Genomic DNA, 23,900 nt, shown 5'->3' on the forward strand with positions numbered 1-23,900 from the left:
GAATCCCTCCTAATAATGCAAGGTTTTTTCTCAATATTTTTTTTTACATTTTTACAAATTGGCAAAAAGCCTAAAAGTAAGTAAAATGAGATTATCTGTCTCTCTGTGTACAATAAAAATAAGGATTACTTCTTAACATAACCTACCAAATGTCAGCTTCAAAATAAGCTCTCATTCAATGTTCTCCAGTAAATGGTTCCAGAGTTCTGAGCACTGAAAGAGGCTTGTTTTTATAAAATACGCTAAATTTGTCGCTCAACCATATGAATACCGTTTGACTTTCGATAGTATATTTTTGAAAATGCACTCTCCTCATCACCTTGTATAAATAAGGAAAAAATTAGAGTATAAAAAATGCGAGGTTTTTTACTGATCGATTTCATATGGAATAGCCCATGATGACCTGCCTTAGAATCCATAACCGTTTTCTAAATGGTGAAGAGGGGATATGGTTGGTGGAGTTGTCTGACAATCCTCCCAGCTAACCGATGGCAGGTGTGGTCCTCCAAACAGTTTGGGAGTTGCATGTAGGCAATATAACTGCCATGATATAAAAATATGGTGCCTATGTTAAAACATTTATATTTTTGCTGCATCACTCTCCAGTATCTTCATGTATGATTCAAGAGAAGAAAATATTCTAAAAGTGAAATAATCCTTCATTCAGAAGTCTGGTCGGAGGCTACTTCTTCTGACCTTGAACAGAACAGAGACAGCGAAATTAGGATTCTACAGTGGAATGCCGGATGCCTATGCAATATCAACTCTTTGTATTATATAGAAAGTGTCTAAATTGTCATATATATGCGTATGTGTGTGTTCATAGCTGTGTCACATAGCAACTTTGCAAACATTAGATATGACTGTGGTTTGTGAATGTTTTATATAGGAGCAATCTTGGCAAGATGTGAAACCCAAGGAGGAAGTACTAGAAGAAGATGAGAAATCTGCTGGGTAAGTAGCAAAATTAAATGCACTTTTCAATGTCAGCAATTTCTTTTTATTTTATTCATTTATCATTTTTTTTTTTAATTGGTATGGACTATTCTATATAAAATCGAACAGCAGAAAATCTCACCTCTGATTTTTTTTCTCCATTTTTAAAGTGTACCAAGGAAAATGTATTTGCAAAATGTTACTATCAAAAGGCGAATAGTTTTAGTGTTATTCAGCAGCAGTCAGTTTCAGTACACAGAACTCGGGAAATGTATATTGCAGAAGATTGAATCAAATCTCATTTTGAAGCTTACATTCGGTAGTTTATATTAAGGTATAATAATTATTTTTATTATACACAAAGAAACTGATATTCCTGTTTTACTTACTTTTAGCGTCATTGCCAGTTTTTAAATAGTACATTATGCAACGGGCCTATAATGATAGTAATTAAGAAGCGAGTATGGATGTTTATGAAACGAGCACAAGCTAGTTTCATAATTTTCATACAAGCTTCTTAATTACCATTATAGGCGAGTTTCATACGACTTTTTATGCTCGACCATATTTCTAACTTGAAATTATTCAGATGTATACATTTTATTTGTATCTGACAAGATCGGAAGTGACCTTGTTCTAGGTCGTGAATTGTGAGATGTGCGCAGACGCGAAAGTATTGATTTTTTCCGAGGAACAATAATGTCATTGACCTTGATGTAATCCCGTTAAACTTGATATAGCTAACCTTGATTATTGAATTCGACATTGAAAAACGAGATGACAAATTGAATTTATTTGAATATTATTTACAATTAACGCTAATTATAGTAACAACATAATCTTCTGCGAAAGTATTGGATTTCCAGCCTCCGTGACTTTTCGCTAATTCTCTTTCGATTGCATATCCGAGAATAATCGGTTTTATAACGGTACAAAGCTGACTTGTCATTGGCTGAACACCTGTAAGCTGAGTTGTTATTGGCTGAACACCTGTACTTTAATGAGTAAGTGTACTTTAATGACATGCATTAAAGGACTACTACCAGGTGTATAATTACTACATTTCGGCATGGTCGAGCATAAAGTAAGAAAAGTTATTGAGGACGATCCTTGTATTATGAAGAGGGATTAAAAATTGTTTGCTTAGTGATATAGAAATAATATTGGAGGGTATAGTATAAATATTTTAAAACACCGAGATTTGACGGTATGGAGGCAGCTGGCCAAGAGATATTGATGGAATGCCAAGCCACCTGATAAGTGGGTAACTGGACTAACATATTTCAGTCTCACTTAAGAGTGGCAGTAGTCAAATTACGTGACTTTATAAGTGAAAGTGTGGTGAGACAGTGCCTCCTAGATTACAAAGCTAGTGCATAAAAATGTAACATCAGGCACTTGGTCTTGCAATTTTAAATGAATCCCAGCAATGTTAATTTCTATCTAACATGGAAACATAGGCGTAGCCAGTATAATTGCTGGATATTTACTGCTAACACTTTTAGGTAATACATAGAGACCATATTTTTTGGTAATAACTGTACGTGCGAAATTTTCCACAATTACTTTTATTGTTACATGTATCTTTATAGATATCTAAAATACCATTTAAATAAAACAAACTCGCGAGATAACGCGAAATTTGGATCATTGTGGGAAATGTCAATAACTACGAAATATACCTCTTCTATATAAAAAACTATGAAATATTCACGAAAATTTTAAGGGACAACGGAGGTGACATTTTTTAAATTTTGGTGAAAAATTCCGATTTTGTGATTTTTACATAAAAAAATCTTTACACTTTGAAAAATAGTACTACAAAATTTCATTTGTCTATGACATCTGAAACAGTTGTTTTCGTCGTCATTTTTAAAAGCCTGTATCACGTAAACATGACAGCTCAGCTACACCTAAGCATTTAAATCTGTCATCAACTTCTTAAACATGCTTATCACCTCCATTTGGAATACACAATGTATGCTGAAGTTCAATCCCCAGCACCGAATCGAATCCCCCTCCTCTAGTGTTTTTCCTTTGTGATCTTACTCCAGGTTCCAAATGACAGATTGCTTCACAATATAAATTGGGTTGAAGCTATTCTGCCTAAATCTTTATCTTTAAAGGGATGAAGTAATATAAACAGCTTTGAAACTTAATTAGTTTTTGGATCTTATAATGGCTCTTAATAGAATTCTCTGCTCCAGATTTGTGATATCATCATCATCATCATCATCATCATCATATGCTTGACAGCCCAGTGTGAGCCCTGCCCTTCCCCAAAAGCTTCTTCCATTTCTCCCTATTAAGAGCCTCGCCTTTCCAGTTCGTTTCTCCAAACAGTTTAATGTCTTGGCAGATACTGTCTTCCCATCTCAATTCAAGCCATTCAGCTCCTCTCTTGCATTCTGCTTTTGTTTTAAAAATTCTTGTAATTCTGTCATTATTCATTCGTAATATGTGACCAGTCTGTTTGAGTCTGTTAAGTTTAATGAACCCAAATATATCCGGTCCCTTGTACAACTGATATCATTCAAAATTGTACCATTTTCTCCATTAACCTTCTTCCATAGCCCAAAAAATTATAATTCAAAATTGTACCACCTTCCCCATTGACCTCCTTTCACATCCTCAAAAATGCACCTAAGAATTCTACTCTTCAAATATACCGAGTCTTCCTTCATCAGACCTAGTAAAAATCCAGGTTTCAGAGAAGTGTTTTGTAAATTAATAATTTAGTATTTCTTGAAATTGTGTGATTTTGTTTCCTGTGTCCCTAGAAAACATTTATTTGCAGAGAGAATCCTTTGTTTAACCTCAATACTGGTGTCATTTCTGCAATTTATTTCATATTCCAGGTAACAAACTGTGTACAGTCTCAAATTTATATGATCCAATTTCTGTATAGGATGGATATTGCTTACTGTCTTTTGATGTGACTGGCATATATTTTGTTTTGTCTTGATTTATTTGTAGATGTATTTTAATAGCTGCTCTTTTCAGATTAATGTAGACATCCTCCATAGCTCTTTCTGCTCGTCCCACAATATCAATATCATCGGCATATGCAAATGTTTATGATAACAACTAGCTGAAATATTCTGAGGCTTAATATGCCACATTCATATACTTTTGCTAGGGAACTTCTGTCTTAATGTAAGCAAACATCCTACTGCAGCAAAAAAATACTTGACAACTACTTCAGAAAATTACTGATGCGAAATAAAATACTGTATTTGTTGCAAATAGACTAGTCTACACTGGTTAGGATTAAGTAATTTGGTTTTCTTTTCCGTTTACCTGGAGGGCTTTGTATTCTTAATTCAAGTAAAGTGGACTTTTTAATAATCATCTTCTTGAAAAGCAATACCTAATGCCTACTTTTTTATTCTTTAGTTTGCAGCTTATCGACATGCCAGTACTAACTGCACAGTTATTTCATTATTATTTTTTTGATTTTTTCAAAATGTTATTTTGTATATGTGAGGTGCGTTTTCATAATAAATTTAAGTCAATTTTGTATTATAACATGATTTAATTGCTCAGGTTATTGTGTTAGGCTGGTGAATGGATGAATTGGTCAAAAGAAAGTTCAATATAAAGGAGAGATTTAAGCAGTGTTATTAATACAAGATATTAATAATGTATCTTTCTTTTCTTCATACAGAGAAGATGATGGTGCGGAAGAAGATGCTGCACACTTTACTCAAAGCAACAATGCAGAAAGTGGCGATATAATATTCTCGTGTAATATGTGTGGGAAATCTTTTGATAATAGACGTAAAATGAGAAGACATTGCCGCATTCATACGGGAGACATTTCGTGTGAGATTTGCGGAAAAATTTTTGGTACAACATCAGAACTTCGTGTTCATGAACGTAATCACACGGGGAAAAAGCCGTACGAATGTGATTTGTGTCACACGCAATTTAACTCTCGAAGTGCGTTGACAGTACACACACGCATCCATACAGGCGAAAAACCATTCAAATGTGAATTCTGTGGGAAATGTTTCACAAGGTCATTTCATCTTAGTAAACATGTAGATACTCATACCCGGGAAAAGCCATTCAAGTGTGAAATTTGTGATTCTGCCTTTACTACTGAAAATCATCTCCGTACACATGTACGTGCTCATACAGGCCAGAAACCATTCGAATGTCTTTATTGTGGCAAGCAGTTTTCCGATAGGTTTAATCTTGTGACACATGAACGCACCCACACTGGGGAGAAGCCGTTCAAATGTGAAATTTGTGGAAAATGCTTCAATAGTTCCTCGTACCTCAATACGCATGTTCGTATACACACTGGGGAAAAACCATTTGAATGTAGTATTTGTCAGGAACGGTTTACTGATAAATGTAGGCTCACTAGACATGAGCGAGCTCACACTGGTGAAAAACCGTTCAAATGTGATATTTGTGGGAAGTGTTTTATTAGTTCCTCTTATTTGAGCACGCACATACGTATTCATACAGATGAGAAGCTCCTCGAATGTGAATTTTGCGACAAACGGTTTAGGGATAGGTACAATCTCATTAGGCATGAACTAACCCACACGGGAGCGAAACCGTTCAAATGTGACATTTGTGGGAAATGCTTTTCTCAGTCTTATAGTATACAAAAGCACTTGCACATTCACACGGGGGAGAAACCATTGGAATGTAAATACTGTGAAAAGCGTTTTTACGATAGAAGTTCGCTCACTAGGCATACGCGAATTCATACTGGTGAAAAACCTTTTGAGTGTAGTATTTGTCATAAACTTTTCAATCATCGAAGTAACCTTGTTGCGCATGAGCGGTCGCACAGTGGGAAAAACATTCAGTCCTAATAGTTTTAGGAAAGATTTTCTTAAGCTAATATGAGGTTTTAGTAAGGCCGTGTCTCAAAGCTCAAGTCCATACTACGGCTGTGTCTCAAAGCTCAAGTCCATACTACACACTAGTGACTAGCAACTAGGTGACTTGTAAACTACACACTAGGGAGCTTTGGACATGTATGCTTGAAACATGGCCTTCTTCATTGATTATTTTTCTAAAAACCATGACATCACTGTGCAGCACTAAATTAAGAAGGCAGTGTCCTAATGCAGTTTCATTACGAGTTATGTGGAAATGATAAGGGCCTAATATATTACAGTACTGTTTAAAACATTGTACAGAAGGTACTAACAATGTTAGTGTTCAAAGTTAACGTGTTATTCTACATTATATTTACATTATTTCACTTCCAAAGCATTTTCAGATTTCATAACCCCATTTGCTGATGAGGTATCCATGTTTGTTTAGTGAACAAGTCATCAATCAAGCAAGCATTTTCGTTGACTAGCTACTACGGACTTGATTGCTATGCACTATGTAGCTTTGGATCATAACTTCTGACGTCACATCCGGTTATTTAGTCAACAATCTAGTTCACTTCAGCTGAAATTGTAGCTTTGAGATACGGCCTACACACTAGTGACTTGCAATAGATGACTTGTAAACTACACACTAGGGAGCTTTGGACATGTATGCTTGAAACATGGCCTCCATAGATTATTTTTCTAAAAACCATGACATCACGGTGCAGCACTAAATTGAGGCCGTGTCTCAAAGCTCAAGTACAAACTACACACTAGTGACTAGCAACTAGGTGACTTGTAAACTACACACTAGGCAGCTTTGGAAATGTATGCTTCAAACACGGCCTTCTTCACAGTCTATTTTTCTAAAAACCATGACATCAAGGTGTAGCACTGAATTAAGAAGGCAGTGTCCCAATGCTTTTTCATTACGAGTTATGTGGAAAAGATAAGGGCTTAATATATTACAATAATGTTTAAAACAATGTACAGAAGGTACTAACAATGTCAATGTTGAAAGTTAACGTGTTATTCTACATTATATTTATATTATTTCACTTCCAAAGCATTTTCAGTTTTCATAACCCCAATTGCTGATGAGGTATCCATGTTTGTTTAGTGAACAAGTCATCAATCAAGCAAGCATTTTCGTTGACTAGCTACTACGGACTTGATTGCTATGCACTATGTAGCTTTGGATCATAACTTCTGACGTCACATCCGGCTATTTAGTCAACAATCTAGTTCACTTCAGCTGAAAATGTAGCTTTGAGACACGGCCTAAGAAGGCGGTGTCCTAATGCAGTTTCATTACGAATTATGTGGAAAAAATAAGGACTTCATATATTACAATAATATTTAAAACATTGTACAGAAGGTACTAACAATGCTAGTGTTCAAAATTAACGTGTTATTCTACATTATATTTACATTATTTCACTTCCAAAGCATTTTCAGATTTCATAACTCCAATTGTTAATGAGGTATCCATGTTTGTGTAGTGAACAAGTCAACAATCAAGCATTTTCGTTTACTAGCTACTACGGACGTGATTATTATGCACTAAGTAGCTTTGGATCATAACTTCTGACGTCACATCCGGTTATTTAGTCAACAATCTAGTTCACTTCAGCTGAAAATGTAGCCATGGATAAATATATAAATATATATTATATAAATATATATATATATATATATATATATATATATATTATATATTTATCCATGATGTAGCTTTGAGACACGGCCTCAGTTTCGAAAGCAATGCTATTACATTCTAGTCATGATGAACGTAAAACATTTTCAAGTCGTGTATGTCGGTGTAATTATTTTTCTTCAAAAGAGAATGGAATGTGCCTTGAGAGCTCCAGTGAAGGTTTAGGATAGGAAAGGATGTGAAACAGCTTGGGTTCTTATTGCAATATTTATTTGTCGTCAAGGTTCGGATATAATGTAGGCTTTGTACTACTGGCTGGACACGTCAATAGTGAAGTAAATCCTCTTATATGAAAGAACCCTGTCTCTTATTTAATTACTTAACACAGGCTTATTGGAATGTTTTATATTATTTATTTCAGTTACTTATTTATATTAAAGTTTATGAAATAAACTAAGAATGTAATTCTGTGTAAAAGCGATGCTTTAAGTATATGAGTTTAATGATAAATTATATACAATGTTTGCCTTTTAATTTCTTACAGATATAAGCAGCACTTAATCACACAGCTATGTTATGCTCTCCATATTGTAACTTTATGATAAATGCCTGATAATAAAAGGCAAATCCTAGATCTTATTTTACTGTCACCAATTCTACCAACATTACTAGATAACACAGCAGTTCTTACAACATCGTTAAATAACTGATTAAAAAAATAACACATGACAAACAAGGTAATTGGACTAACCCAGTACTTATGGAAAGATTATAATTTTTTTGCTTGGTCTGACAGGCAGTACAAGCGAAGTTTCTTGGTTTAGTGTGCAATAGCAAATGTTTGTACATCTTATGTACAACTCTACCAGAGAAATTCAAAGAATTTGCGTAGAGAATTCTCCACGTTTCGAAATTCCAAGTTATCCTACAGTGCATAAACTTGATAGAAAATTTAGATTGGAAGTAGTGTATACAAGAATAAAAGCGCTGAACTAGGCGACATTGATGCTTATTACCCTAGTAGTTGATTCGGCATCGTTAAATAATCAACTTAAAAACAGCCGACACATTTTGTCCCAATGAAGCCTAAGTCGTGTAAAACGTTTTTAAAGAGCTATACATCTAATTATTTTTAATGTAAAAATAATTAGTGGAAATTATGAGCCTCAGAGATTCTTTTGCAACTATCCAATGAGCTGCATGACAAGTCAGTAATGCAACTGAGGACAGTGGAAGTGCTGCTTAGTAGTAAGAAAATAAAATGGACATCACTGTTTGTTACCCACTGTACTTAAACCTCTTTTTCTTGCGTTTTGTTACTAAATTATTGGACAAAGGGAAAGAAAGTCAACAATCCAATCTCAGTTCTATTTCAAAAATCTGTATTTAAAAATTTGAATATGAAAAGAACAACAAAGATATTTTACTCCCTATTACAAGAGTAATCGACTATGCTGCTGTCTCTCAAAGTTCATCGTAATATGGAAATGAATATTTGCAAGGTATAAATATGATACCAAAAAAATCTCATTGTCATCTTTAAAATCTGAGTAAGAAATATCCTTTCCTAATATTCGTACCTGATAATGTAATTAAAATTAATTCTAATGGATGTATCTTGTTCTGTTGCTAGAATTATCAGTACATGAAATACAGATGTCCGAGTTCCGTGACATGTAGTGAAAGAGCTCTAAGATCCTTCATATAGTTTGACTTCTATCATCCGCAACTATTCCGCATGTGATATACTCGTATATCATCAACAGCAATATTAGATATTAAAATAAATTTAAATTTGACAATGTGGGCTGTAGTGTGTGAATTATCATTTATTATTTGATAGAGCTTTTGTAATTTATAGAAATACAGCCGTTTATATTCCTTAAAGTAACCACCAAATATTTTCATTCGGTAAAAAAGAAAGAGAATTCAATATCCAATACAATGGCTAACACCTTCTTATGAATCCAAATATCTTGGAGTTATTTTCGATAGTAAGTTAACATGGAGCAACCATTTGAAATGCATTTCTGAAAAAGCTCGTAAAAGATTCTACCTTCTAAAAAGACTAGCAGGAAAGAAATGGGGATGCTCTAGGAATACTTTGAACACTACATACAAAATGTTTATACAGCCAGTGCTGACATACTGCGGAGAAATTTTAATTACTTCACCTTTCATAAACGACATAGAATATGTTCAAAACCAAGCTCTCAGACTCATTACTGGTGGAATCAAAACAACTCCAATAGATTCTATGAGATTCCTCACTAATATTAACACTATCAAAATGACAATAGAAGAAAAAGCACTGATTCAATATGAAAAACTTATCAGATTACCAGGAAACAATTGGCATTCATACAGTCCTCTCTGTAGATTGAAAACTCGAAAAAGTTTCATATCCATTGTTCAAGAATTAAAACAGAAAATCAATATCCCGAATTTAAAAGAAAACTTACAAATTAAACCAAACCCTTTAACTCTATTAAATATAGAATATAATATAAATTTAACAGAAGTAATACTGAAATACTGAAACAAGGTGCTGGTGCAGGTGTTACGTGCTGTCTCTTCTCACTATAGATCTCTTGGATATGGAACAACAAGTTTTGATGGTGAAATCATTGCATTAAGGGAAAGTCTCAGGAATCTTCTATGCCACATCAATAAATTTAGGAAAGCAGTTATATTGTCAGACTCTAAAGCAGCTATTCTATCAATAGTCTCTAAACACACACCTTCATCTCAAACAGTTGAAATAACTAACTCAAACCAAGAAATGAATTCGGAACACCTCAAAATCTGTGCTTCAGTGACTGGTCATGATAATATCTTTGAAAAATATTGGAGTGCAAGAGGTCAAATAACTTTATTGTCAAACGCCTGGCATTAGAAAACAACAACAACATATTCCTTACATCTCTTATCATTGCTAGGGACACTACAATGGTGAATAGAATATAGCAAAGTCGGTAAATAAAATTACTGTAATTAAAAAAGAAAGTCGTTATTTACATTGTAAATTATGAAAAAGTCGTTATTTTAACATAAATCGTAAAGAAAAAGTTTGAATTTAAACATGGAAATCACTTTTAAAAAATTGGTAATAAAACACTCATTCCCCTGCATTGTTTCTTATTTTTAGTAAGAAATCTAGCATTGGGCATGCATGACACAGAAAATTTCGTATTTCACAGTTGAACGGCCATGTTTTACACATAATAAAACATGAAAGACAGACTCATTTTCGTTCTTATTTGAATGTTTCATTGTCTAAAGTAAAATAAGAAATTTCATGACCAATGAACGAATGTACGATTGAGTGATATTCGTAAAAAAAATCGCGTTTAACGAAAAATAAAGTCGAAATTCGCAAAAAAAAAAAAGAGAGAGAGAGAGAGAGACTGAAAAACTATAAAAATTTGTGTAAAACATGCCTACAGAATGAATGTCGTTCATACCTATAAAAATTGATTGAGACTGATATCTGGTTGGATTTTATCCATTGTTTTCAAAAATTGTAAAGCGAATGTCGGGTAATATGCCGAATCTTTAAGACCCATCTTGCCAAATCCATCTCACCATTCAAATACTATCTTGTTATCATCAATCTTCAACACTAACATGTATATACTCATCCAACACCCCCTCGAAATGGACGAGTTCAAGTGGTAAATTTAAAGATATTGTCTGCATGTTGTTTGCAAGCCCCAAGCAGCAACTTACTGATGCTACCCAATCTACCCCAGGGACATAATGGGGTTTTCTGTCTATGTTTTCATGCATGAACAATGTAAAGAGAAAACAACAATATGCGGCATGTGTGATCCACGAAAACCATTTACATCTTCGTCCAACTCTTTTCTTTCACATGAATGACTTTTTCTTTTTTTTGCCTAGCCAGAAGTTTTGTTATTGCCAGTTATTTGGGTGTCAGATACAAGGGATTTTACTGTAATATGAATGTTTCTTAGAAGTATTAAATGCTATATTTATTAGATTTATGGGTATAATTGCTTAATATTTTGCATATAATTTTAAAAATTTATATCCGTATATATAGAGTGTGCCAAAAAAACACGTTTTCTTACATGACAGCATATACTTATTTTTACATTTTTAAACTGTTCTCTATTTTATGTGTGGAGAGTTTAATTTATTCGTTATTGTATTGTATATTTTCTTTTGATTAACCTTGTGAAAATACAGTATTATATAAGGTGAGTTTTTCTGATTAACTTATGTCACAACTATTTAAAAAACATTTTTTTAAGCTAACATGTAATGTCTTTCTGGCTACTCTTACCCTTACAACAAATTTTCGAAGTGAGCACCATTTATTACCAAACAATGTCCCAACCTGTCACGAAAATTGTCTAATGACTTTTGTACAGTAATTAGATCAAATGCATCTCCGTTCTGAGTCTCTGGTTGAGTTCTAATAAATTTTTGGATCTTTTGCAGCACATTCTGGATTTTAAATATCCCTATAGATAGTAATCCAAAGGATTGAGGTCTGGCGATCTAGGTGGCCATTCAATGTGACCCTTTCTTCCAATCCATCTTCCAGGGAATGCTGCATTTAGAAATTCTCTCACATCTCGTCCAAAGTGTGCAGGGGCACCATCTTTTTGATACTAGATATCATTTTGAAGCATGTTACCCATGCCTGGAAACAAGTCTTGACAAGCTGGAATGATATTGTTCTGAAATAGGTTTAGATACGTACATATCATTAGATATCCTTCAGTGAAAATGAACCAACTACACCTACCCATACAGTACATTTACTTTCTGTGGAAGTTGTGCTGTTGCACCATCCAATGTGGGTTTTCTGGAAACCGATATCGACAGTTATGCCAATTAACTGCACTATTTAGACAGAATGTGGGCTCATCTAAAAATATTGTGTCTTACAAATTCCGGATTTTGGGTTGTCAGCTCTATTAAAGTTACACAAAATTTACTTCTTCAGTCCAAATTATCTTCACTTAATGCCTGTAAAAGTTGTATTTTGTATGGTTGCCGTTTAACAGATTTCATTAAATTACAAATAGATGCCTGACTGACACTGTACTCCCTTGCTAGTTGCCTTGTTGTTGTATGTGGATTTTCTTGGGCATATAGTAGCATATTAAGGGAATTTTCATCATTCAGAGCAAGTTTTGGCCTTCTGGCTTTTCTCTTGTTCTTCATGCTTCCCGTTTCTTCAAACTTCTTTACAATTTTTAACACTGTGGATTGTGTTTCTGTTTGGATGCACCTGATTAAACAAATAACACACCTCTTGCAGAGTTCTTATTCTATCGCCATATCCAATCATAATTAAGACTTGTATTCATTCCATTTCCTTGAGATCTGCCAATATTCTACACTATGAATGACTAGTTTTGTTTTTCATGGCCTTCTGTAATCCATAAAAAAATTAGTACTTTATTTGAATTAATTTACCTTCTCTGCATAAGGTTAAAATTAAAAGGAAATAAACAATACAGTAACGAATAAATTGACTCTCTAACCACAAAATTGAGATAACAGTTTTAAAATGTAAGAATAAAGTACATGCTGTCATTTAAGAAAAATGCCTCTTTTGACACATTCTGTATACATGACATAAATTTTCTAAATTAGGCTGTGTACAAATTATTAAGCAATATGCATCTAATAAATATAACATTTAATGCTTTTAAGAAACATTCACATTATAAAGTTATTAGCAATATTCCAAACTTGTTCACTCTTTGTAATACGTACAACATCGAGGACAATGGAGGAGGCATGTATGCCAAATTACAGCTGAGAGATTTCCGAAAAGTACACTGTATTGTAGGCCAGTTGAATTGAGGGATGTGAGGGGACGACAGAGAAGATGGCGCAGACAATTTTCTTCAGTTTTGGAACGGGCCTTGAAGGCACGAACCTTATTAGTGACCATGTAATTGAAATAGAAAATCAATACCAGGAAACCAATGATTTGATCAATGACAGTGTGGAAATCGAGAAGCAACTCTAGTGAATATGAATGTAGATTATAGACTCCAATCTTGGTGATATTTAATATTGCCTTCGGAGCAGATCTGCATGGTTTTGCCAGCCTCTACCCAGTAGATGAACGGAAATAGGCCTACTATGTATTATAAGAATATTTTTTACAGAATTGTCGAACTGTAGGGCTACCATTAACCCGAAATTGACGAAGCATCCTATATGATACATCAATTTAAATTGTGTTATCTTATTAAATGAAAACAGAAAAGGAACTGGTACAAATATTTTATTTTAAGGCGAAGTTATAGAATAATATACAATAAATTAGCTATGATTGCTATACGTTAATTTGTTTCTCTGCAGTCTGATAGTGGTTAAAAATATTGTAGGTACTGGTACCATACTGTACCGGGTATGAGAAATTAAGTTACGCCAATTTAAGGGTTAGGTAATAATTAAAGCTGTGACAAAATAATTACTTAAAGAGAACTTCAGGAAGCAGGCTATTTCTCGGATGCTACATAATTTAATTTTTACTTATAAATCATGTATGATTTTTATGAATATATTACCAAGCGACTTCCAGAACAGCATTTAATAAGATTAAATACTGCAGGGATGATTTTTCTTACACTTTGTTAGATCATAAAAAATTATATATTACATCTGTTTTGGAAAAAATTAGAATATTGGATCCGGTAACCTATAGGTAACAAGCTATAGGTACGGCTACAACAGAATCCTCCAACAGATTTTGAATTATCGACGTTCGAAACGTCTGACGATTTCAATTAACCACCTGCTAGAATCACGGAGTATTGCTGCTGTTCTTATAATTTTGTTAATCATCATTATCATCGCTGTCACCTATAAACTAATCTTTCGATTTTTTTAAAATTTCAAATCGAGAATGTAGTGACTTTTTACGCTCAAATTTAATGATTGTAGATGTTCGTAGTTGGCTAGATTGACTCAGTGTGGCCAATCCAGTGGTTTTCATGCTATAAAAAAATAGATCTGGCGTTTTTGAGTGTTCAGCGATTAAAATTTATGGAATTTATTTTGCTGATATAGGGATTTAGCTGGTATTTTTAGCACTCACGCAGAAGAGTAATTTAATGTTTGACAATATAGCAATTTAGCGACTTCTTCACTGTCCCATAGGGGTTTTTAAAAATCGAGTTGGATACACTGCTGATAGTAGCAATATGGAAGCATGGATTGTGGTAGTATTAATGCACGTGTGTAGTTGTCAGTTGCAATATTGTGAGTAGGTTAAGAATTTTACCTGTTAATTGCAATTAGTTAAAGATTACGACTTCAGCTGTTCGTAAATAATCGTGTTTTATTTCTTCTGTGGTTACTTTTTGCTAATTTGGTAAGTATAAATGTATGGTTATGTTCTTATAATAACTGACGCAATTATTATCTTTAATTAATAAAAACTTGTAAATATTGTTAGTCATAACACTTAGAACGTTTCATCCTACGCCATAAATTTGTTGATCCTATGACTTCTGTCGCAACAGTGCTAATTAATAATGATAGAATCAAACTTTAAATAGCTAACTTTTGAGCTATCTTTACACTAGCGTTTGGATTAATTTGCATTTATATGCATACTTTTTCTTGCAGTTGTACAGTTGCGTATAGGGTGAGATTACAGATTGATTTATATAGAACTAACACATTTCTTTATTTATTTCAAAACGAATGAAGCTAGCCACAATGTAGAGTAGGCCTATTACTTAACATTCGTCTTGCAGTCTGAGATAATCTTGGGGGGGGGGGGGGGGAACCCATCTAGGAAATGAATGCAAGTGCAATTGGGATTTCGTTCCACACCTCAACTTAGCCTCCGAGCATAAGTTCAGCATATTAGAGAGTTATGTCAGTGTGGTGGTTATTTCTTACATAAACATTCTTAATTGAAGAGGTCAGAAGCAAAGGGGTATAAGTGCACTTAAGTTATTTTTGAGAAAATGTGGTTGAAAGTACTTAAGCTTTTGTAAATTCCGTGAAGTTTTTATTTCAATTTTAGTGTGTGATGTGGTTAAAAGATGTATCCCTTTGCCACAAAAAATTTAGATGCTTTAGCTTTCCCTGGATGCACTTAACTCATGTTCTTAGAAATGTTACTTGTACCCCTTTGCTTTGACCCCCCTCAATTGTAAGTAAAATCACATGATATATATTTATTTCTACAACTCTTATTTGGTTATAGTTCGCCATCACATCTCTGTATTCGAGCTCCCCATAACCCTACTTACAATTGAAATTACAACTTTCATCGACGTGTGCTGTGTGCTTATTTTTCTTTTACTGTTATAATAATACTCTCTATTGACTATCTACTCTCCTAGCTTGACATTTTTTTACATCTTTCTAATGATCACCTCAACACCTCTTTTGTCTATTTACATTGAAGTACTTCCTCCCCTCCTATCGCTTAAAATTTCCCTGATTGCACACCATCCTATACAAACATTTCCTAGGCCTATATTAGTGACCTCTCACTTCCATCTCCAATTTACAATCACTTCCAATTCCACCTGTCACCTCCCTTATTGTCTATTATTTTATTGGTCACTAATTCACTTATTCACTTCATCCTCAGATTACTTTTTGTTGGTCATTATTATTGTTTGTACACTTACAGTGCATATCCTCTATTGACTATCTATCCTTCTACCTTGAAATCTTTCACATCTTTCTAATGATTGCCTCGACACTTCTTTTGTCTCCTTACATAGCAGTACTTCCTCCTCTCCTATCATTTAAATTTCCTTGATTGTACATTATCCTTTACAAACAATTCCTATGTTAGTAATCTTTCACTTCTATCTTCAATTTACAATCACTTCCAATTCCTCGTCACCTAAGTCACTCATATACACTGTGTCCCGTAGAATCACTACTACAAAGAAATATAAATATCTCGTCACTCAGTGAATTTAGAAATATGTTTCTCATCTTGTCTTATGTAGAAACTCTCCAAGTTTGGTACCAGTGAAAATTATGACTCTAGTGCACATGTGTGGGGTATGACAATATATAGAGTTAAAATGGCAGAATTCACGGTACAGCAAAAAGTGAAATGTTGTTATTGGTTAGCCAAATTGAAGTTCCCAATTGCAGTGCAAAGACGATTTAGGCAGGAATATGGTGCAAATGTTCCAGAGCGTCATACCATTGTGAAATGGTATATTCAGCTGTAGGAAACAGGCTCTGTGTAAAAAAAAAAAAAAAAAAAAAAACAGTGTCTGCAGCTAAAGTTGAAGATGTTAGGCAAGCATTTCAGCGTAGCCCAAGGAAATCAATTCGATGAGCTAGTTCAGAGCCGAATATTCTGAATTCGACTGTTCACAACATTGTCTATAAAAGATTGCAACTTAGAGCATACAAAATCCAACTTGTGCAAGAGCTGCAGCTTGTGCTTCCATCACACCTGTAATGCTGTGAAACACATGGAGGAAGATAGAATACCGTCTTGATATTGCAATCAGAGGCGCACATGTGGAGATCTATTGAAACTTGGTGAGTTTTTCTAACATAAAATCTAAGTCCGGTTATTCTGTCACTATTAGTTTAGGAGATATTCAAGTTTCTTTGTGGTAGTGATTCTACAGGAGACACTGTATTTAAGTAAATTCGATATTTGATCAGTATTCATTATAATTGTCTCTGAGGAGATTTAATTTCCCTAAGAGAAATTTTCTCCTTGAACATCCTTCGAACATAACATTTTAGATACACGACTTACAGATATTCTCTCTTTATAGGCTGTAAAGAGCAGAGTACATTTCTATCATGTCTTCCTGGAAGAAAGCTTCAAAAACAAACCAACGAACTCATCGCGAAAGACATCAGCCTGCAAGTCGGTCTCATTTAGGACTTCTAGAGAAGAAGAAAGATTATCGACAAAGAGTATCAGACTACCATCAGAAACAGAAAACTATAAAATTACTGAAGAAGCGTGCTTTAAACCGAAACCCCGATGAGTTTTATTTCCATATGATCAATTCGAGAGTTGAAGACGGGGAACATTTAGAACTTGAAAAAGAGGATGAACACACTCCTGATCAAATACGACTCATGCAGAGTCAAGACTTGAAGTATGTGACAACAAAACGCACAGCAGAACTGAGAAAGATTAATCGCCTTCAGTCACAGTTGCATTTACTAGACGCTGCTAACAAAGTAAGAAACAAACACATCTTTTTCGTTGATACTGAAAAGGAGGCGAGAAAGTTAGATGTGGCTAAGAAACTTGACACACATCCAGCCCTTCTAAACAGACGAGTTAACAGGCCTCGAATGTCTGCTTTGAAGAGCATGACTCTTCCAGATGTGGACGAGGCAGAACTTGAAAAATTAACATCCGAAAGGGAAAAGGCTTACATGGAATTGCAGAAGAGAATAGAGCGGGAGAAGGAACTGTCGGTGATTCAGCAGAAATTAGAGCTGAAGAGACATCTTCTAAATAAGAAAGAAAGTGCTCCCAAGAGGATTAAGGCGGGCACAAAGGATGCCCCACCTGTTTATCAGTGGAAGTATGAACGGAAAAGATGATTGATAGGCCTACATTATTCTTACATGTTATAAGTACTCATATTTATGTGCAGAATGCATGTAATGTTCTACAAATCTAGAGCATGTGCAGAAGTAATATTTTTTTCTATAGTTTTAGCCTAAAATGTTTGAGTTTACATTCATACGAGGCTGAGACAAAACGTAACCTTAATATATAAATAACAAATCAGACTCTCATAGCAGATCATAGTAATATACACACACAGATATATACATATATATCTGTATAACAGGAACACTTGCATTGAAAGTAGTGAGGACTATGTTGAAAAGTGATTAAGTGTTTGTAGTTTTATTGTAGGCCTACTATTCAATTAATAAAACAATTATTAAGGTTGCGCAAATCAAGATTTCAGGTATAACTCCCTGTAAAGTTGATTTGAATAATTTCCAGGGAAAAATTGTTCTGGAGCTGGGTATCGAACCCGGGACCTTTGGTTTAACGTACCAACGCTCTACCACTGAGCTACTCGGGAACTCTAACCAACACCGATCCAATTTTTCCCTCTATATCCACAGACCTCAAAGTGGGCTGACAACCGTCAAGCAACCAACTTCGAGTGCACACTAACTCCGTGTGACTTAAATTGTGGTTTTCTGTTAACGAACAGTGACGTGTATTATGCAAATCAAGATTTCAGGTATAACTCCCTGTAAAGTTGATTTGAGTTGAAACCTTGATTTGCATAATACACGTCACTGTTCGTTAACAGAAAACCACAATTTAAGTCACACGGAGTTAGTGTGCACTCGAAGTTGGTTGCTTGACGGTTGTCAGCCCACTTTGAGGTCTGTGGATATAGAGGGAAAAATTGGATCGGTGTCGGTTAGAGTTCCCGAGTAGCTCAGTGGTAGAGCGTTGGTACGTTAAACCAAAGGTCCCGGGTTCGATACCCGGCTCCGGAACAATTTTTCCCTCGAAATTATTCAATTATTAAGGTTACTTTCTGACTCTCCCTCATATATCCCTGTACCAATGAAAAGAAAATTCATTTTTTGAAATTCATAAAATAAAAATATTAAATTATTATCATTATTTTTGTAATGTCTGTTGGGAAAAAGAATCATTATCATTTTTGTATTGTGTGAAGCAATCTGCAGCAAAATATGTGGATATTTCATTGAGAAAAATATCAGTGACATTCATTACAGGAAATAAGGTAAATTTATGGATATTGTGCCTACCTTATTAAAATTCTGTGACTTTGTGTAAGAATCCTGTAACTAGCATTACAGTTTCCTAGAAGACTGGTATTGAAATGACATACTTTATAATATCATCTAGAAATCTGAATTACAAAATTGTTACCTATGCTTACTGTCTCAACTGTCATTTCGACTTTACGAAGAATAGGAATTTGTTACATTTTGATTAATAGTGGGCCTAATTTATAGTAAAAGAGACTAAAATTATATTTTATGAGCAAATGGAAAGTTTAATGTGCGAGGTGAAGCTGAGGATGATAATTTCCAAGAGTGCTTAATATCTGTTTACTCTCGTGTGGTATACAATATTTTATCCATTAGTGATATCTAAATTTAATTCTATATTGTAGGCCTTTTCTTTGTAACGTGTTGTTTGTAAAAAAGTTATAAAATATGAATGTATGGATTTTATTGTTGCTAATGTGTTGATTGTCATGAATAAATCATTTGTATGGGAGTGATAATGGAAATTTCAAGTTATCTTAACCAATGGCTGTTGATTGGTTTAGATATCAATCCCAATAAATCCGTACTATTATTTTTATCGCGGTATATGGCATTCAAATTATTCTAACTTATCTGATGATTTCCCCCTCCCCCTTTCTTAACTGTAAATGAGCACAAATGCTACTTAGGTGTAAATTTTTCTGACATTTTGTATATTTGATTCCCCAACCGTTTCAAATGTATATCATTTTACCTCTTAGGTGTGTTTCCAAATTATATGTAATATGCTTTGTCAAATCTGGCAACCTTTTCATAAGAGGAGCTAAATTTATATTATATAGCTGAGGACAGTGAAAGAAACATTAATGTCCAATATAGGTACCAGTCATGGATAAAAATATGTGTGTTATGTTTCAAAATAAATGTAATTACAAGCTTCTTACATAATTTTGCAATATATTATTATGAGTTTTCAATGGAAAATGAATTAAAATATAATTTTAAAATCCTCAATTTAAAGTGAGCTGAAATAAAGGGTAAGAAGCGATTCATTTGTGCTCTCGGATTTCCATAAATGTTCATTTCAAATCTGAATTGTCAGATTTAACAGTGCGCTGGCTTTTGCACTTTCCTATCTATGCAACAACAGCAGCAGCAGCAGCAATGTGTAGTTTTGCTAGAAACCACGTTCATTCTCTGGTAAGAACTTAATGTTTTCAAATCAGCAAGTGTTGCCAATGAGATTCTTCCCCCTAGAGCTCTGGATTCTATTTGGACAGCCACATTGCCACTTTTTCTCGCCAACACAATTACATGTTTAGAGTCCTCTTATTTCATTGCGGGTGTAAGCAATGAAGCAACTGTGATGAGTATCACCTGTAAACTAAAATTTCGCAGCTTTATTGCACGATTGAAACAGTCTTTAATTGTAATCACCCTGATTGGATTTTCTTCTACTCACAGTTCCACAAACTTGTGTCATCCCTTTGGTACACAAGACTACTATTTTTCTTTTTTGTTATTCCGAAATATCTCTGTAATTTTTTTTGTGGGGTTTTGCACTGTATTACAGAATAAAAACATGCTGAATGTTTACGCATTATGTTCTTTGTCAATTTTCATTGATTTGTGAGATGACTTTTCTTCACCATGGTTGTCGGCTAATAAAAAAAAAGGAGCCTGCCAATTCATAGCTCTCAAGACCACGTGCATATGTTTACATTACTTTATTCTTTTGTTGGACACACTTTATCATTTTGTTCAATATTATACTATGCAGTCACAGGGATCTTGTACAAATCTTTCTCTATATACAACAAACAAGGATTACTTTGCCATGCGTTATTACAATTTGATACATTCTTGGTTTGCTGATGAATGAATGTATTTATTATTGAATATATCTCAGTTCCTTCAATTTCGTCAAGTTATAGGTTTCTGCACCAAGTCACAGATTATATTAGGCCAAACTGTAATTACCCCTTTATAATGCATGTATCTGTAAACTGTGTATTTGGATGCATATTTTAATATTTGTTTCTGCATCATAACCTGAATGCAATAACTAGGTAACTCAACTTTTCCTATTTTGAGATATTGCCTATTTAGTTATTTATTGCACTAAGGAATATGTCTTGTTTTCTTTTACCTATTGTTACATTGGAAAATATATGTCGCTGGTATCGTTCGATCAGTTACCGGTACCCTAGTTCTTGTATTACATTCTGTGCGATTTTTGCTATGCTATAACAGAGATAACTAAAAAACGCAAATTTCGAGCTACCTAGTTCTTGCATTCAGATGACGAATTATTATCTGGACTGTGCTGTCTAAAATCATGTTCTCTGAAATTATCAAGAGTGCAACTTAATGATGGCTTATAAATATTAGGTTCATAATTTAAACGTAAAAGTGAAATTTTTGTAATATTAATTGCTATGATTATACATTGTAAAAATATTTTATTTTTGCTTTTGTCAAATACAATAAATTGTTCCACAATATTACAAAAAGTTATGCATATTGAATTAATTTACAAGAAAGATGCTGTTCACTGGCATATTCTCGGTTCAAGGCTTGGGTTTTCACATTCGACTACTAATTTTCAATTTAAAACACTCTAGGAATTTTTAACTTTTTAACTCTTGTCCTTCATAGTTTGGATATTTGTTGTATAATAGCCACGTAAAAATTTCAATTTCATACTTTTGTTATTTATAAAACTAAACATATAGTAGTCCCTACTAAGAATGACAAACATAAAAAACACCCATTTATTATCCCATTTAATATCATCATCATCATCTTCCTAACAAGTATTAGGCCAAGTGGCCTGTTACGGTCTCAAACTAGAATTTTCAGTCCATCTCTTCTTTGGACGGCCTAGAGATATTTTGCCATATGGATGGTAATGAAGCAGTGCTTTTGGAATTCTGCATCGATTCATTCGTTCGAGATGACCCTTCCACTGAAGCTGATATTTGCTGATGAACTGCATAATGGGTTCTATTTGAAGTTCTTGCATTAGGTCCTCATTTTTTTTATGATCCCAGCGAGTATATCCAGCTGTTGCTCTCATAAACCTCATCTCACTTGCTGTTATTCTACTGACATCTTTATTCTTCACAGTCCACGCTTCGCTACCATAGCTTAATACTGGCTGTGCTAAGGTTTTATACAAGCCTATTCTTGTGTGTCTTTGTACTAGTGAGGGTTTCATGATTTTATTAATGATCCCCATTGTTTTATTATATTTACATATTTTTTCAGCAATATCTACTTCATCATAAGGTGATAGTGTATAGCCAAGATAAGTGAAGGTATTTACTCTTTCTATTATTTTATTATTCAAACAGATTTTGCTTGGTACAGGGAATTTCCCACAAAATGACATGATTTTCGATTTTTCAATATTAATTTCCATGTTATATTTTTCACTGACCTTATTTAAATTGTTTACTGAATATTGTAAATCATCTTCAGTTGATGCCATGAGAACTAAATCATCAGCGAAAAGTAAAGCATCAAGCTGCAAATTTCGATTAATTGGAATAAATCCATGTCGTGTCTGTCGCCAATCTTGAATGATTCTATTTATATATATAATAAACAGAAGTGGTGAAAGGCCACAGCCTTGTCGTACTCCCCATTTAATATGAGGCATCAAAACATATTGTTATCCCGATTTATGTTAATATATATAAATCTGCCATTAACTGATACATTTTCTCTCATTTTATGTTATATAAATTGTCTATAGCCTAGTTTCCTTTTTAAATGGAATGGTTAATCTAGGTAAGACAGTACAGCATTTCAAAGTATTGGTCCACTTCATGATAAATATTTTTATAACTACATTTATCTTTATATCCAGCTACTGCATCCCACTGGCTCATTATACATATGCTTTTATTGAATTACGTTTCCTTCCATAAGAATTTCGTACTAGCCTTGCTAGTCCAGAGAATACACCAGTTACTGCTGAAATGAAGGAATTTTCATTGTGTTACTGGAAATGTGTAATCTAGGTTAATACAACTAAAGGATAACCATTGTCGCATTTGGATAATACAGTGAAGTCGTGATTAACTGGCCTGACATAACTTTTCCTCTCCTTTTCTTTTTCAGCGTGTAAAAAGAAAACCGAGGACTGTGTAGGCTACTTATTGTGTGAGAATTGTGCAGACTGAAATGTGGACTATAATGTTTTCCCTAGTTTTGTATAATCTTGACAAAGTAAACGCTAAACATAACTGTTTAATAGAAGAAAAAACAGTAGAAAAAATAAGTTAAGGCATTGAAAGTATTGGATGCTAGGAAACCAGCAATATAAATCATTAATTAGGTAAAGAACATAAAATAGGCCTATAGTTCTAGGTTATGTTGTATAATTCACTTTTCTCTTTTATGGTAATCATGACTTCACTGTAATGTTAACATTAACAACACAAAATCGTTCATTTGTCTTCAACTTCAGAAATATCTGATTACTATGTAAACTTATGTTATCAATGTTTACAACATTAAACATTCATTTGTTTGCAGAATTGATGTGCGACTGTTGTGTTTCATGAAAACAGAACTTACATCGTGTATCTGTGTTAATATTTGTATCCTTCCACTTCCACTCTTCGTAAGTATCACCATGAATTATAATTGCATTGTGTAAGATAAATACATACTGTTTTCTTTTATCGTCGAAGTTTTACGTTTTGCCTTTTACA

The 23,900-nt window shown here is 33.9% G+C and overlaps 1 protein-coding gene across 13 annotated transcripts in view; it reads left to right on the forward strand.

Annotated features, from left to right (window-relative positions):
• LOC138704505 (zinc finger protein ZFP2-like) overlaps positions 1 to 23,727 on the forward strand; it is a 75,730-nt gene extending 52,003 nt beyond the window's left edge. For 10 of the 13 annotated variants that reach the window (XM_069832439.1, XM_069832440.1, XM_069832441.1 and 7 more), the window contains 2 exons: positions 890 to 954; positions 4,604 to 6,909. In XM_069832439.1, the coding sequence (XP_069688540.1) occupies positions 890 to 954; positions 4,604 to 5,771 (1,233 nt within the window). In that variant the 3' untranslated portion in view covers positions 5,772 to 6,909. Of the gene's footprint in view, positions 1 to 889; positions 955 to 4,603; positions 7,425 to 14,436; positions 14,810 to 17,213; positions 18,359 to 18,963 lie in introns of those variants that run through there. The other 3 variants (XR_011333360.1, XM_069832459.1, XM_069832462.1) reach the window with 3 other exon arrangements.
• Positions 23,728 to 23,900: the final 173 nt, after the last annotated feature.

This window comes from Periplaneta americana, chromosome 8 (assembly GCF_040183065.1).
Source record: "Periplaneta americana isolate PAMFEO1 chromosome 8, P.americana_PAMFEO1_priV1, whole genome shotgun sequence".
Lineage (NCBI taxonomy): Eukaryota > Metazoa > Arthropoda > Insecta > Blattodea > Blattidae > Periplaneta > Periplaneta americana.